Genomic DNA, 18,001 nt, shown 5'->3' with positions numbered 1-18,001 from the left:
ACATGATCTGAAGCTGACCGCCCCACAGCTCCATAGGCCTTCGCTCCGCTCCGCCAGCCGCCCCACGAACTCCTTCGCTCCATGGCCCACAAGCAGCTCCCGCCATCCCACGAACTGCTCCACTAGCCGGTCCACAAACTGCTCCGCATCCCACCAGCAGCTCCCACCATCCTACGAACTGCTCCACCAGCCTGTCCACAAGGCACTCCAGCCATCCCGCGAACTGCTCCACAATATATCTTCAGGCTCCCCCACTACTTAACACAACGCTCAGTGATTTCAGCTCTTAGTCAGTTCAGCTTTTTGGTGAATTCAGCTTGTAGTAGGGGAGCCTCAGTGCTGGTGCACTGTTAGCCCAAAGTGAGCTCAGCAGCCTGTAACCAGACTTCTAATGAAATCAAAATTAGCTCTGATATTCCACAGTGGAGAGACGAGAAAGTGCAATTAGCATGTAAGGCCCTCACCAAGGGGCCCATGCCACCAAGTATTAATACTTGTCCCCAGCCTCTCTCAATTCACAGAGTTTTGGAACTCATGACCCTTGCCTAGCGAGTGCCACTTAGTTGATGGTGAGTCCCTCCATCATAACAAAAGGCTAAGTACAGTTCCAAGCACAGTTCCCATAATCAGGGTAATAACAATTTATTCTTCCTGCCCCAATAACAGAGACACTGGGGATCCCACAGCAGCCAAAGTGACCATTTGGGCAGCTATGGCCTCATTCTAGGCGGGGTGGGTGTGCCTATGCAAATGAGATGGCCCCTGAAGTTCTTTTCCACAACTTGCCACACCTCACCACCAGATGTCAGGGTGGAGCTCATCCTGACACTGCTTACATCGGAAATTTCCCCCAGTCAGAAATCCCCATAGACAGGAATGCATACCAGTCTTTGCTTCCTTACTTATTCAAAACTTGGGGGTTTTTTTTAAACCTTTCAGAAAGTTAGAGCTGTACAGTATTATGAAACATGACGCTCGATTACCAGAAGACTGTTCAACAGATAGAGTTGAAAAAGGTTATGTTTAACCAGCTTTGGACTGTGCAACTGCATGTAGCTAAAATTCATAAAGTTTGCCATTGTGAAATATTAAAATATTTCAGTATAATAGGCAAACATTTTTGTAATTACTTGTTAAATACAGCAAATCCTCATTATAATTTCACACAAGGAGATGGAACTAAAAGTGGCATATCCATGGAAAATTATATCTACATTTGAAAAAGACTAAGAAAATGAGGCTACTTGTATCACAATATGGTTTGATTATGGTAATGCTCTCTGACTGGCTTCATCACAATAAATGCCACGTAGTGCTCAGTGAACAGAAGAAGAAAGGAAATAAGTCATGAGAGGTGGAATAGATACGTGTTATGTGTTGCTAGCATGCAACCACAGAGCATCAGGTAAAGAAAAAGAGCAACATTACATTCATGAGTGACATTGTAGTTAGATGTTCTAAGTACCACAATCTTCAGCACAGATGTTGTATGTAAGTATGCATTCCATCAATAAAAATGAATTGCAGTTGGGATGTGTGATGTTTAAGAGCATTTTTGGTGGAACAAAGGGATATTATGAGGCAGTTTTTCTATAGCATAACTGGAACAGGCACACATTTGACATTTACTTTTACTGTAATTACAGGCATTTCAATTCACATATTTGGTCAAAGATTTTACCTCTTGAGTCCCAGTCAATGTGTGTGATATAGCTAGATGCACCTTTGCAGATGCCAACTCTTTTGCTGGTAAGCACATTGTAAATATCTACAAAATTATCATGGGAAGCCACTGCCAGATATTTTCCTGAGTCTGTAAAAGAAAGACATCCAAGTTAACTAAAGTATTTGTGAATATTCTTGATATTATTATTATTAATTAATATTATTATTATTACTTATTTCTATTGCAGTAGTACTCAAACACCTCAGTCTGGATTAGGGGCCCATTGTGCTAGACTCTGTACAAACATATCAGAATGAAAAGTATCTAACAGCCATGGTTCACATGTAAAATAAATTTGCACTCTTAACATTCCATTTTAGGTTTTTCATTGAAAACAAAAACAAAAAACAACAAACAACTTATTTTATCCTTTGACTGCACCTCGTGAAAATTTGATATCAGAGATCATTTCCTTTCTGTGGTGGAAAGAGACCATATCTTCAACAGTATCAGCATTCACTACCAGAAAACTCCCATCATTCAACCCTACAGCCAAGGCTTTCCCATCAGGAGAAAAGGCACAGCATCTTCCACCTGGAAAAGAAATTCAGAACAAACACCTTACTGTTTATAATTTTGGACTGAGGAAACCAGCAATAATCTGCAGCTAGAAGGTCTCCCCACAGAAAAAGTCTATAAATTAATCATTTTTTAGGATATGTTTACACGCAATCAGAGGTGTGATTGCAGATCATGTTGGCATACTGACACTACCTTTAATCTAGCTAGTACAGCTAAACAGAGCTGTGAAGACATGGTGGCACAGACCACGGCACAGGCTGTACATTCATACACACTCATGTTAATAGCCTATGCTGGAATCCATGCTGCCACATCTTCACTACTATTTGTAGTTGTGCTAGGTAGATTAAAGTTACCATGGGTATGTCTAGGTGAACTGCAATCACACCTCTGTCGAGGGCTGTCCCTAGACATTGTGGTGCGGGGTGGGGGCTGGCCCCAGGTCTCCGTGGGAACGGGGGGGGGGGGTCCCCCAAGGTCTAGGGGGGGCAGGGCAAGAGCAGGCTTGGGGAGCAGGGGGGGAACTGCCCCCCAGCACAAGCTGGTGGAGCGGAGTGGGTTGGGGCCAGCTCACTCCACTTCCGGCCAACCGGTGATTGCAGGGCGGACCTGACCCCACACTCAAGGGGTGGCGGGAAGTAGAGTGACCCAGCCCCAGCCAGCTTTGCTCTGCTTTCCTGGCTCCCAGGCTTGGGACTTGGGGGGCAGGGGGAAACCACCCCCAGGCACTCACCGGCAGCATGGCTGGGAGCCGGCAGAGCAAAGCTGGCTGGGGCCGGGTCGCTTCACTTCCTGCCGCCCCATGAGTGCAGGGCACGCCCGACCCCTCCTGCAGTCCCTCAGGAAGTAGTTCAGGGGAAGGAATGAAGTGGGGGCAGGGCTGAGGTGGAGCAGGGGTGGGAAGAGGTGGAGCGGGAGCAGAGCAGGGACGGGGGCAGCTTTCCTGGCCAGCTCAGGGGGATCATACCCTCCTAACCTTAGTGAGACAGCCTAACTTCATAACTGTTATTTGTTAAAACAAAAATATCATGAAAGTAGAACTACAAACTGCTTTCCTGGATTTCCATGGGAATTCACTCTGTATTTTAAATCTTCAAACTGACAAAGGATAAAGCGGCCACAGAAATATCAGTCTTGGAAGGGGGTTACATTATCTAAAAGCATGAATAACACAGTCTAGTTATGCTATAAATACAGCCAAAACAAGAAGAACTAGGATTAACATAAAAATGGAAATCCAGAATGAAAATCCAAGGAGCCATTCTGACTCACCTGACCATGCAAATCTTTCAGAGACACTGTGCCCCACATATGAAAACTCCTTTGGTTTATGACCTTGTGATGGTTCCACTTTGGTGGGGCAAAACCATATGCCTAGAACCTCCCACTATCAACTTTTCTCCCAGTATTAATTCTGACCACAATGTCCTATACAGCAGATCTGATTCACCCTCAGTTTGCCTCACTAAAGCATACTGATAGTGACTCTACTTTCTCTCAGCCAATTAGAGCTCCTGCACTTCTGGTCTGTCACTAAAAATCAAGCCTTTAGTTTTAAATAAAATAAAAATTCCTAAAGGAATCTACAAATGAAATAGAAGTTGGAATTTTCAGGAGGCACCCCTTCAACAGTTACTCACTGCTCTATGTAGTCCATAATTGACCAGCTGCCCAGAAGTTGAAGTGGGGGAATAAAATATAAAGTTCACATGGCCACTGGATCCTGATCCTGACTACTTTTTATCACATGGAAAATCATCTTGTCTGTAACTTGGTAAGAAAACTTTTTAAAGCAGAACAATAAACACACAATTTGTGGGCTTTAAAATGTCCTTAGGGAGGGAGAATGATTTTATGGTTAAAACATAGGACTTGTAGAGTCAGGGGAAATGGGTTCTTTTCCCTTGTTTGCCACATACCTGCTTTATGTCAGGGACATCACCCCTTCTGTGTCCCAGATTCTCTATATGCTCCTATTCCCTATCAACCTAGTAGGGATATTAAAGACTTAATTCATTTATCTCTGCAGAGTGCATTGAGAGACATGGATGGAAGGCACTATAGAAATGCAGTGCAGTATTATTACTCTTGCAGTATTTACAGTCAAAGGAAAAAATTACCTTTTTTGAGTTTCCTCACTGCTAACATGCGGTGTTGTGAGGAAAGCTCCCAGATTCTCAGTGTTTTATCATCACTCACCGTTGCACAGATAGGCAAGAGAGGGTGAGCTGCCAAACCCCACACTTCTCCTTCCATATGCCCCTAAGGAAAGTCATAGAAGTTAAGGATGGATAACACCTTTTAATGTCTGTAGGCCATCCCCGTGCTAGTGCATTTTCTACTGCTGTCTAATCTTTTAAATGTCTCAGATAACAGGGCTTCCACCACCTCCTTCAGAAGATGTTTCTCATTCTAAGGAAGGATATGTCTACACTTCAAGATGGAGATATAAATTCCCAGCACAAGGAGACACACATACACACTGATGAAGCTAGTGGGCTAAAAATGTAGCCATGGCAACTTGAGGGACAAGCTGCCCCAAATACATTCTCAGTGTCTCTGATGGGCATGCATTCTGGGTGGCTAGGCCCTCTCGCTGCTCCAGCTGCTGTGACTACACTATTTTTATTGCACTAGCTCAATCAGAATAGTACAAATATGTGTCCTCAAGCAGGGAATCATCCCCCACTCCCCAGCTCCAACCCAATCATAGAATCATAGAATATCAGGGTTGGAAGGGACCTCAGAAGATCATCTAGTCCAACCCCCTGCTCCAAGCAGGATCAATCCCCAACTAAATCATCCCAGCCAGGGCTTTGCCAAGCCTGACCTTAAAAATCTCTAAGAAAGGAGATTCCACCACCTCCCTAGGTAACCCATTCCAGTGCTTCACCACCCTCCTAGTGAAAAAGTTTTTCCTAATATCCAATCTAAACCTCCCCCACTGAAACTTGAGACCATTACTCCTTGTTCTGTCATCTGCTATGACTGAGAACAGTCTAGATCTATCCTCTTTGGAACCCCCTTTCAGGTAGTTGAAAGCAGCTATCAAATCCCTCCTCATTCTTCTCTTCCGTAGACTAAACAATCCCAGTTCCCTCAGACTCTCCTCATAACTCATGTGTTCCAGATCCCCAATCATTTTTGTTGCCCTTCGCTGGACTCTCTCCATTTTTCCACATCCTTCTTGTAGTGTGGGGCCCAAAACTCGACACCGTAGTCCAGATGAGGCCTCACCAATGTCAAATAGAGGGGAACGATGACGTCCCTCGATCTGCTGGCAATGCCCCTACTTATACAGCCCAAAACGCCATTGGTATTCTTGGCAACAAGGGCAGACTGTTGACTCATATCCAGCTTCTCATCCACTGTAACCCCTAGGTCCTTTTCTGCAGAACTGCTGCCTAGCCATTTGGTCCCTAGTCTGTAGCGGTGCATGGGATTCTTCTGTCCTAAGTGCAGGACTCTGCACTTATCCTTGTTGAACCTCATCAGATTTCTTTTGGCCCAATCCTCTAATTTGTCTAGGGCCCTCTGTATCCTATCCCTACCCTCCAGCGTATCTACCTCTCCTCCTAGTTTAGTGTCACCTGCAAACTTGCTGACAGTGCAATCCACGCCATCCTCCAGATCATTAATGAAGATATTGAACAAAACCAGCCCCAGGACCGACCCTTGGCACACTTCGCTTGATACCAGCTGCCAACTAGACATGGAGCCATTGATCACTACCCACTGAGCCCGACGATCTAGTCAGCTTTCTATCCACCTTATCGACCATTCATCCAGCCCATACTTCTTTAACTTGCTGGCAAGAAAACTGTGGGAGACCCTATCCAAAGCTCTGCTAAAGTCAAGGAATAACACAACCACTGCTTTCCCTTCATCCACAGAGCCAGTTATCTTGTCATAAAAGGCAATTAGATTAGTCAGGCATGACTTGCCCTTGGTGAATCCATGCTGACTGTTCCTGATCACTTTCCTCTCCTCTAAGTGCTTCAGAATTGATTCCTTGAGGACTTGCTCCATGACTTGTCCAGGGACTGAGGTGAGGCTGACTGGCCTACAGTTTCCCGGATCCTCCTTCTTCCCTTTTTTTAAAGATGGGCACTACATTAACCTTTTTCCAGTCATCCGGGACTTCCCCCGATTGCCATGAGTTTTCAAAGATAATGGCCAATGGCTCTGCAATCACATCCGCCAACTCCTTTAGCACTCTCGGATGCAGCGCATCCGGCTCCATGGACTTGTGCTCATCCAGCTTTTCTAAATAGTCCCGAACCACTTCTTTTTCCACAGAGGGCTGGTCATCTCCTCCCCATACTGTGCTGCCCAGTGCAGTAGTCTGGGAGCTGACCTTGTTCGTGAAGACAGAGGCAAAAAAGGTACTGAGTACATTAGCTTTTCCCACATCCTCTGTCACTAGGTTGCCTCCCTCGTTCAGTAAGGGGTCCACACTTTCCTTGACTTTCTTCTTGTTGCTAACATACCTGAAGAAACCCTTCTTGTTACTCTTAACATCTCTTGCTAGCTGCAACTCTAAGTGTGATTTGGCCTTACTGGTTTCACTCCTGCATGCCTGAGCAATATTTTTATACTCCTCCCTGGTCATTTGTCCAATCTTCCACTTCCTGTAAGCTTCTTTTTTGTGTTTAAGATCAGCAAGGATTTCACTGTTAAGCCAAGCTGGTCACCTGCCATATTTACTATTCTTTCTACACATCGGGATGGTTTGTCCCTGTAACCTCAATAAGGATTCTCTAAAATACAGCCAGCTCTCCTGGACTCCTTTCCCCCTCATGTTATTTTCCCAGGGGATCCTGCCCATCAGGTCCCTGAGGGAGTCAAAGTCTGTTTTTCTGAAGTCAAGAGTCCGTATTCTGCTGCTCTCCTTTCTTCCTTGTGTCAGGATCCTGTACTTGACCATCTCATGGTCACTGCCTCCCAGGTTCCCCTTTTGCTTCCTCTACTAATTCTTCCCAGTTTGTGAGTAGCACGTCGAGAAGAGCTCTGCCCCTAGTTGGTTCCTCCAGCACTTGGACTAGGAAATTGTCCCCTACACTTTCCAAAAACTTCCTGGATTGTCTGTGCACTGCTGTATTGCTCTGCCAGCAGATATCAGGGTGTTTGAAGTCTCCCATGAGAACCAGGGCCTGCGATCTAGTAACTTCCGTTAGTGCCGGAAGAAAGCCTCATCCACCTCATCCCCCTGGTCCGGTGGTCTATAGCAGACTCCCACTATGACATCACCCTTGTTGCTCACACTTCTAAACTTAATCCAGAGACTCTCAGGTTTTTCTGCAGTTTCATACTGGAGCTCTGAGCAGTCATACTGCTCTCTTACATACAATGCAACTCCCCCACCTTTTCTGCCCTGCCTGTCCTTTCTGAACAGTTTATATCCATCTGACAATACTCCAGTCATGTGAGTTACCCCACCAAGTCTGTTATTCCAATCACATCTTAATTCCTTGACTGTGCCAGGACTTCCAGTTCTCCCTGCTTGTGTAGACATACCCTAAGAGAACTTACTGTCAGGTCCCACCCCGATAATCAGCCTAAATGTACATTTGGGGGGTGAGATAGCTCAGTAGTTTGAGCATTGGCCTGCTAAACCCAGGGTTGTGAGTTCAATCCTTGAGGGGGCTGTTGATCTGGGGCAAAAAATGGGGATTGGTCCTGCTTTGAGCAGGGGGTTGGAGTAGATGATCTCCTGAGGTCCCTTCCAACCTTGATATTCTGTGATTCTGTGACTTCTTTCATTTAATCTCATCACTACTAGGTGTAAACCTTGTACAATCCTAAACAAATTCTCTCTCTTCCACCCTTCGATACTTGTACAGGAGACAGTTATATCCATTTTAGGGTGCTATCCTGAGATCCTAACACAGGCAACTTTCTCAATGAAGTTTATGGAAGTTAAGCCTTTTGCAGGATTCTGATCTGGTATTAGTCATTGTTTCATTCTTTTAATTTTTTCTCATAAGTCAATCTTTATATGCCTTTAATAATTTTTGTTGCTCTTCTCTGGATTTCCTCCAGTTTGGATACAGTTATCCAGTACTAGATGCTGCTCAAGTTACAGGCCTGAATGACAGGCAGGATGGTGGTGATGTCCACAGTGATCAAGAAAGGAGATGGGGGAGAGGATTTGGAGGTGAACAGATTAAGAGCTCTGTTTGACCTATGTCAAATATCAGAAAGAGAAGCCAAAATTTTAATTTGGCTAAAAGGAGACAGGTCTATAGTAAAGAGCACTCCATGCTACCTCCCTCTTTCTCGTACCTTTTCAGTGATTTTTCTCACATGCATAAACAGAGGAATCTTGAGTATGAGTTGACAGATTATTTTACCTCTATATTTGGAGCTGATGTGACCACTGCTGGTATACTGTGCCCGCAATTCAACAAGGATGTTGATAAATTGGAGAGAGTTCAGAGAAGAGCCACAAGAATGATTAAAGGATACGACAACATGCCTTAATGTGATAGACCCAAAGAGCTCAATCTATTTGGCTTAACAAAGAGAAGATTAAGGGGTAATTTGATTATAGTTTGTAAGTATTGTGATACAGGAGGGCCAGGAATTTTCTGTAGTATCTGGCTGGTGAATCTTGCCCATATGCTCAGGGTTTAGCTGATCGTCATATTTGGGATCAGGAAGGAATTTTCCTCCAGGGCAGATTGGAAGAGGCCCTGGAGGTTTTTCGCCTTCCTCTGTAGCATGAGGCACAGATCACTTGCTGGAGGATTCTCTGCTCCTTGAAGTCTTTAAACCACGATTTGAGGACTTCAATAGCTCAGACATAGGTGAGAGGTTTTTTGCAGGAGTGGGTGGGTGAGATTCTGTGGCCTGCGTTGTGCAGGAGGTCAGACTAGATGATCATAATGGTCCCTTCTGACCTTAGTATCTATGAATCTATGAATCTACTGGATCCTCCCCCTTCGAGTTACTGTATGGACGCCACCCACGTGGCATATTAGACATCATGAAGGAGGAATGGGAGGAACAATCCAACCCAGGGAAGAACGTCATTGTACACATAGCCCAGATGAGAGAACGAATAGCCCAAGTGACCCCCACAGTACGAAAGCATTTGGAAAAAGCACAAGTACTACAATCGTCAGGCAAAAACACAGACATTTCAACCAGGAGAACGGGTGCTGGTGCTGGTACCAACAACAGAAATAAGCTCCTGGCCAGTTGGCATGGACCCTATGAGATCGTGGAAGCCATTGGGGAGGTGAATTATAAGGTGAAGCAGGCAGACTGCCGAAGGCCAGAGCAGATATACCACGTCAACTTACTGAAACCCTGGCTTGATCAGGAGACGTGCCTGGCCGTCCTGCCGGTTCCATCCCAGGCGGATGGTCCACAAGGGCAGGTAAAGATATCCCCCGAATTAGCCCCAGAACAATGAACAGAGGTAGTCGACATGATCCAGTGGAACCAAGACGTGTTCTCCACACAACTAGGCCGTACAACGCTGATCCAACACCATATCGTCACCTGTCCCGGAGCAAGGGTGACGATAAAACCATATCGCATACCAGAGGCAAAAAGAGAAGAAATTAGGGCAGAAGTAAAGAAGATGCTGGAATTTGGGGTGATTGAGGAATCACACAGCCAGTGGTCCAGCCCTATTGTCTTGGTCCCCAAGCCTGATGGCAGCCTGAGGTTTTGTAATGACTTCCGGAAGTTAAATGAGGTATTCCAATTCGATGACTACCCAATATCATGTATTGATGAGCTGGTGGATCAGTTAGGCAAGGCCCAATACTTGACCACCTTGGATTTGACAAAAGGCTACTGGCAGATCCCCCTGGCTGAGGACGCCAAGGAAAAAACCGCTTTCTCTACACCCGATGGCCTTTTCCAATACCCTGTCCTCCTTTTTGGGCTCCATGGGGCCCCTGTGACTTTCCAATAATTGATGGATAGATTACTTCGACCCCATGGCAAGTATGCTGCCGCCTATTTAGATGATGTGGTAATCCATAGCCCTGACTGGGAGACGCACCTGGGGAAAGTGGAAGCGGTACTGGATGCTCTTAGACAGGCTGGCCTCACCGCTAACCCATCCAAATGTGCAATAGGGTTAGCCAAGGCCAGATATCGCGGGTATGTAGTCGGAAGGGGCCTGGTGAAGCCCCAATGGAACAAAGTGAAGACAATACAGGAATGGCCCCGCCCGATGCGCAAGAAGCAAGTCAGAGCATTCTTAGGGATAGTGGGGTACTATTGCCAGTTCATCTCTCACTTCGCCACAAGGGCAGCACCTCTGACGGACCTGATAAGAGCTCGGGGCCCAGAGATAGTTAAGTGGACCAAAGCGGCAGAAGAAGCTTTCACAGACCTAAGGACGGCCCTCTGCAGCCATCCAGTGCTCATAGCCCCAGATTTCAAAAAGGAGTTCATCCTACAAACAGACGCCTTGGAGGTAGGACAGATGGTGGGGGATGAGAAGCACCCAATCCTTTAACTTAGCCGAAAGCTCCTGCCCAGAGAGCAATGGTACGCCATAGTAGAAAAAGAATGCTTAGCGGTTAAATGGGCCATGGAGATTCTCTGGTACTACCTACTTGGGCGGCAGTTCACCCTTCTGACAGACCACACCCCACTCCACTGGATGCACACAAACAAGGAGAGGAATGCATGAGTGACTAGATGGTTTCTATCCCTACAACATTTCCACTTCCGGATACAGCATAGAGCCAGAAGCCGACATGGCAATACGGACAGCCTGACACGACAACACTGTTTCTCGTCCCAAGTAGCCCAACCCCACAGTGTTGAGCGGGGTGGGGGTGGGGAGGGATATGTGATACAGGAGGGCCAGGGAGCAGTGGTAGAGGGGAAATATATAAACCCTAGGTTAATTAAGGTGTGGTTCCCTGTAGACTAGGGAGGGTTGCTAAAGGTTAATTGGAGCACCTGTAGTCAATTAAGCCCTGTCAGGAACCTAATAAAACCCCCTGCTTCAGGCAGTCAGGGGAGGAGGAGGAAGGAGAAAGTACTGGAGCTTGGAGGTGTGTTGTAAGATTTGAAAAACCAGAGAACCGAAGTAAGGGAGACCCTGCCTCAACAGGGGAGGGAGACTTCCTCCCCCAACATCTAAGGACTGAAGGTTCCCCACCCAAGGCGGAAGAGGGTAAGAACCCGCAGGGATTGAGAGGGGCTGGAGCTCAGAGTGAGGAGCAAATCCAGATCCTTCCCCCGCTTCCCTTCCCTACCACCTTCCCGGGCTACTATTGGGGACCTCAGCATCCCAAGAGCAGGGGCAAGGGTGGCATCTTAGCCCCCTGCCAAGAAAAGCGCAGGACCCACCATACTAACATCAGCCAACTTGCCACAGTATATATATGTAAATCAAATCTTTAATATTCTCTCCTCTGTCTAATAGAGAAAGGTATAACATGATCTAGTGGCTGGAAGTTGAAGCTAGACAAATTCAGATTGGAAATAAGGTGTACATTTTTAACAGTGACTATTACCATTAACCATTTGGAATTACTTATCAATGGTCATGGTGGATTATCCATCACTGACCCTTTTTAAATCAAGATTGGATGTATTTCTAAAAGAATTATTTTGGGGAAGTCCCATGGCCTGTGTTATGCAGGAGGTCAAACTAGATGATCACAGTGGTCCCTTATAATCTATGAGTCTACTGAAGTACAAGGTCAGCTCATTTCTTATTACTGTGAATTATTCCAGTTTAGCTATTTGCATTTTGTAGACATGAAAAAACTCCACTAAAACAACAAAAGTTTACTGGTTCATCAGGCCATCATGATCACATCTTACATATTTTCTATTTGTACTTCAGTTGATATAACAGTAATTTTGTATGGATGACAAATTATAAAAATTATTTCCATATCACTTTATTATGCTAGATGCAGGCACCACATATATATTTTTTTTATCAGCAGAACTCACCACAGAAATCAGATTATTTTCATACAGTTTCAGTATCACACCGCATTAGCATTTGTCAGAGCAGAAATATATGAGAAAATTATAATTTCAAATGTTCTGGTTAAAACTCAAGTACAAAATACATCTGCTCATACCCCATATTGTTATGGCTATCACACAAGTAGCAGAAACTGCAAGATTGCTTTACATGCCTGGAACTAATTCCATACAACAGTAATATAGATAAGAAATAATGTTTTGTAAAAACACTAGAAATTTTAGATATATCTATGATTTAATAAAATAGAATGTAAATAAAACAAAAGAAACATTTTTGACTACTTTAACTGAAGTTTTATTTTTAAAAAGTGGCTCAAACTCCCAAAAAGTGGATCAAATTACAATAAACTCCATACTAGACTTTAAAAAAAAACACCCAAAACATACAAAAGGAGATCTTAAACAATTTTCACTATAAAAAGAGTGCTATCCTGCAAAGTTGGTACAGTTATTAAAACAAAACAACATCAGAGATCTCAAGGGGCACATATACCAGAAATTTGTTAAATATTTTGCTAAATCCATAGATGTTATAAATCACACAAATAGCTGTCTCTCCACTTCTCAGGAAAGATGTAATAGCAGATTACTGTAGTGAGCTGTCAGTTTACTAAAACTTAACATTTATTACAAAATAAAATATAGAATATTTACTAGTATGCTATATGATTTTAGCATAAATAAACTGAACCACAACTGTCAAAATAAAATGAACAAATTACATTTTGTGTTGCAAAAGCCCTCCTTTTTAGTTTTTATTGTTTTATATATATATATATATATATATTTCCATAGGTCCTAATCCAGCTCCCACTAAAGTAAATGAAAAGACTCAATAGTACTCAATGTTAATGGGCTCTTACTTGTTTTTTCCCCCTCAAAAATTAGAAATTCACAACAGGTCTCCAACTCATCAGTATGAATCAGCAAGGTCCTACTGTACACTAGTTTCTGAATGAACAGTGACAGGGAGGGATGGCGAATAACTGAACAAGAGTATTAAAGAAAACAAAAAGAGAGCAATTGGGGAAATCTTAGGAATTCTTGCACTCTTATAAACTTTTTGATGAAGAATATTAGTATTGTACCTGAACAAGCAGAGTCATGGGGCCACTTTTATCAATTTCAAGTATCTCTCCATTTCTGGTCCCCACTAGTATATGCCCATGTCCTAAGGTGATGGCACGAATGGAGGGATTATCTTCCAAAAGTAAACCTGAAAGATTAAAAAATGTGATTTAAACTTCTTATTTGCAAAATCAAAGAAAGGTCTCGGTTAGTATTGTACCTTACATTATCTACGAGCAGAATCTATTTAGGATAGTCACAACATAATATGTAAGATATACTTGTTTGGCAAGCAGTTCACTGACCTGTGGATTTATGTAATAGTTTGGAATGGGGGTGGGGTTGAGAAAGATACTATGTCTGAAATACCATAATTCACAGGGTTCTTTAAATTTACAGAGAATCTGCTTCTACTCAGAAATCTGGCCATTTGGAAGGGGCACTTGAAAAGCTAGTTATTTAACATGGAGAAGGAGAATGCATTTTGAAATAGTTGGAAAAACAAGTTGGTGACACTTTTTTTTTAAAGGCTGTTACTTATCCAAAACTAATGCCAAATGTCAGGAGAATGAGGGAAGAATTTAATTGGCCAACTGGTTGTTTTGGTAAGATTTTGACACTTTTTCATGCCATTTTACCAACCCTCATGCATATATCCTTTATCAATATATTCTGAAAAATAATACCTTTAGAGCTAGAGGATAATGCTGCTCTTTTAATAGCATATGTCTTCAGGCACCTCTCAAACATATCATCCCAGAGTGCCACAACTCCATCTTTTCCACCTGTTACAAAACCCTGCACAAACACAGTTTGAAAAATGTATTTAAATACCAATGTTCTACATTAAAATGTTAATTCATAAAATATGTCCATATTGATCAAGTTACAGTACAACTTCTTCTTTGTCTGTTTTGCATAGGAGTCTCACCCAAAATCTGTAGTCAAATTACAGATGTCCTGCACATAGGTATTAAAGGAGCAGAGAGCACCTTCCTTAGAGCCCAGTCCTACAAACATTTACAATTATAATTCCTAGGATCAAACTGTTTACTCAGATAAGCATATGCAACTCCCACAGACTTCAAGTTGTCGGTTAATATCTGGGGGCACAATTTAGCCCCCAGCCTTAACTATACTTTAAAAAAATATGTTTATGTGGTAGAAATTAAAATATAATTTGCCACATTTTCATGTAAGGATTTACTAATGACACTACAAAAAAGAATAAATAGTTTTGCCAGTTATTCAAAGTATCTTGAAAACAATGTCATCCTTGCATGTTGGAAGTTTTTCTTGTCTCTGTGATATTCTAATGAAAAAGGCATTAGTGCGATCATGGAGGCTCCCAATGCATGAACAGCTTCATCATAAAAACAGGTTTTGTGGCAGTGATGGAGTATTAAAAATATTCTTTGTTACGCTGCATGCCTCCAAAGACATGGAAATGAAAGAAATGTGTACATAGTGAATGTGGATTCTGTATATTTCAGAGTTCCAGTATTTTGGCTCAGCTTAGAACGTTACTGATCATAGATCAATACATTAAATATTGGCAAAGAAGCATATCACCACAAAACATTGAAGCTCATTATTGTCAATTACATTTTGTGTTTTAGCCACATTCCATTTTATCTATGGAAATCTGTTTTGCTGATACAGAAGCCATGTTTTTTAAAGCACATCCATTGTTTTCACTAACAAAACACAATGTACTGATGTACTTCTGTACAAAACCACAGGTGTCTTTTTTAGAATATACCCTTCCTGTCTATGCACTTTCAAAATCCTCAATTGTTATGAAAATAATGAACAGAAAACAGACTACATGAGAAGATGAATACCTTATCCAATGCATGCATAGCAAATACTGGTCCATCATGGGCTTTCACTGTCTTAAGCAACAGAATATCTTTCCAGATGTAAATGTCTCCAGTAGCAGCTCCAGAGAAAACCAGATCTTCTATTCGCCCATAAGAAATATTCATCATAGTTTCCAGTTTCCCAATATTTCCAAAGGTCCCTCGTTTGGATGTAAAACCTCCTCCTGTAATGTGAACAACATTAAATCTCACTACATTTTCCATTTGTATCCTCAGTGCTCTGAAGGACAAAAATTCTGTCCCCAAAACTTGCTGTGAATGTGAAATACTAAGCAGGCAATAATAACGTTGGGCTTTCAATGCACAGCAAGACAGTAGAATGTGGGAAATTCATGTAGTGCTACTATACCCCCGCAACTGTGTGCAGAGTTTTCTTCTATCTTGGGCAGAGATCAGACAGAGAAAGTAAGGGCCTGGTTGGTGAATTAATTGCTCCACAAATCCACCTGCCAAATCTCCTTTTCCCCTGTGGAGGTGGGCACGGTAATGCAGAAGCTATGTATAGTATGAAGGTTGTAGAAGTGGGCATGGAGCAGTTCTGCAGACTGAGTGGAAGGATTCTGTCCTCACTTGACTGCCAGAGAAAGTGTGCCAAAACCATAGTGTGCCAAAACCATTTCCTTGGTACAAAGGTGACAGCTTGGGCCTAAGAGCACAAAGAATGAATGATCCTAGACAAAAATATAAATACAATATGTACTAGGATAATAAGGAAATAATATAGAATTTGATTAATTTGCTTCAGTTTACACATATAGGCCCAGATTCAGATACTTTTACAATGAGGAGTAGCTTATTCTACAATAAATCTCATTTATTCCAATGAGTCTATCCATGGAGAAAGGTGCTATTTAATGTGAATACATATACCAGACTTTGTCCAGTAATACTGCATGTGCTTTTATTTAATTACAGTAATAACGAAATATAATAAAATCTTGTCTTCTTTAATCTGTTGGTACCTGAGCCATTTTGGCTTTATAAACCAGCATGGCCTCTTGTAAACTATGTCATTCTGAGTTAGCTTCAGTTCTAGTTTTAGCTATCCTTATGCTGCCTGTCTTTATTGATCTTAACAGAGCCAAGGCTTAATCCAAAATTACTTTACACAGTACTTCATGAGTATGAGAGTAATAGCCCTGGAGAGCAGGTTAGCCAAAATCCTTACTCAAAAATCAAGTCTACATGTTTGCTCTCTCTCCTAACTTTGATAGGACAGTCAAGAAGAATGGTCACTACCAGTCTGCAAGACTTGCTTAATAGTTTGAAGAGTATAAAAAATGTTCTTACTGAATGTAACCTGGTAAAAATCCTGTGTGTGTTTCATACATAGTCATGATACTGTGTTACTATGAATGACAATATCATGACATGGCGATAGAAATTTTTTGGCCCATAGGATAAATGTAAACCATGATAACTTATGCAAAATAATTGGTCTCCATTTTTTTCCAGACAGTAGGTGTTTTGAGAACACTCACAAACCCAGCTGTTCAATCTGGCAACTTGAGTCAAGGCTGCTATGTCTTTCTGATTTTTCTAAAGAAATTTCTATCTGGAAACCATGAGGATTACAGAAGTGTTACAATGGTAGCTGGAATTCAAACACTACCATTTTTAGCAGTCCAGCTTGAGGTCATTAAGACTCATAACTACCAGCTGGCTTCCCTATAGGAAAGGTCACACCTCTTGTCTCTGCATCTGGCCAAGTGGTTCAGCCAAGTCACAGGAATGCATCTTTTCTGAGAGCCAAAGAAGCATGCTCAGTGGAGTCTCTTTAGCATTATTATTAGAGTTAATATGGCTATTAGTTGGAGATGTCTTCCAAAGAAAAGGGCAGGAACATGGTGTCATTTACAGATCCAGAAGTAGGTTCTGCAATTTTATTGTATTTTGATTACTAGAAACTTCAGATAGACTGAGACTCCTGATATACAAATGCATTAAAATATTAACCCAGTACAGTACCTGCTTGTTGCCAAAATTTGATATGTTTCATCCCAACTGTGACTAGTTTGTCTACATGATGTGGATTACACTTCACTACAAATATTTTTTCTTTTTGGCCCCTGCAATAAACAAACACATGATAAAAAAAAGACTGAACATATTTCAATAAATAATTTTATACATTTTTGAATGTTTTACAACTTTCTGCAAACCAACTTCAAACGAGTAACATTTTGGATAAAAAGGTTACTTACCCATATGGTACCTCATGTTCTTCAAGATGTGTAGTTTGAATATATATTCCACAGCTGGTGAGTGCACATTTAGTGAGAATGAATCAGAGAATTTTCTAGTCAGCAGTATCCACTGGGATGGTGCATGCAACCTTCCTCTCCTCATGCATTCCAGCAAACTTGAAGTCACCCCACCACACCTAGTTCCTTCACTACTGGGAGAGCCCATGACATCAGACTGATGGAGACATCCATAAGATGACTTTCAGTAACCTCTCTGTCATGAGTGGGAGAAGACTGAGGACTGGTCAGTTGGTGGGTAGATAGTTAAAACAGCTGCCAGATGAACCCACAGCAAGCTTTGCAAGAGCCCAGAGTGTTTCAGGTGCCACAGGTACTGTTGCAGGGTTGTCTATCCAATCAGCAGGCCTCATAATCAGGCCCTGCTGCTTTAGAGTCTCTTTCAGTTCAATGTGTTAGGGACCCCCTGAACAGGATTCAGCTTGGTCAGTTTTCTTAAGAACATAAGCATGGCCACACTGGGTCAGACCAATGGTCCATCTAGCCCAGTATCCTGTCTTCTGAGAGTGGTGAATGCCAGGTGCTTCAGAGGGAGTGAACAGAACAGGTAATCATCA

General features: G+C 42.6%; 1 protein-coding gene across 2 annotated transcripts in view; it reads right to left on the bottom strand.

The window, feature by feature from the left end:
• The window catches only part of EML6 (EMAP like 6), a 306,539-nt gene that overhangs the window by 109,353 nt on the left and 179,185 nt on the right, over positions 1–18,001 (bottom strand). For both annotated transcript variants that reach the window (XM_077812018.1, XM_077812016.1), the window contains exons 17-23: positions 17,149–17,249; positions 15,142–15,344; positions 13,984–14,095; positions 13,318–13,445; positions 4,369–4,510; positions 2,108–2,260; positions 1,682–1,813 (exon numbers count right to left, since the gene is read on the bottom strand). In XM_077812018.1, the coding sequence (XP_077668144.1) occupies positions 1,682–1,813; positions 2,108–2,260; positions 4,369–4,510; positions 13,318–13,445; positions 13,984–14,095; positions 15,142–15,344; positions 17,149–17,249 (971 nt within the window). The remainder of the gene's footprint in view (positions 1–1,681; positions 1,814–2,107; positions 2,261–4,368; positions 4,511–13,317; positions 13,446–13,983; positions 14,096–15,141; positions 15,345–17,148; positions 17,250–18,001) is intronic.

This window comes from Eretmochelys imbricata, chromosome 3 (genome assembly GCF_965152235.1).
Source record: "Eretmochelys imbricata isolate rEreImb1 chromosome 3, rEreImb1.hap1, whole genome shotgun sequence".
Classification (NCBI taxonomy): domain Eukaryota; kingdom Metazoa; phylum Chordata; order Testudines; family Cheloniidae; genus Eretmochelys; species Eretmochelys imbricata.
The sequence above is the reverse complement of the archived record's forward strand: the minus strand, read 5'-3'. Positions and strand labels throughout refer to the sequence as shown.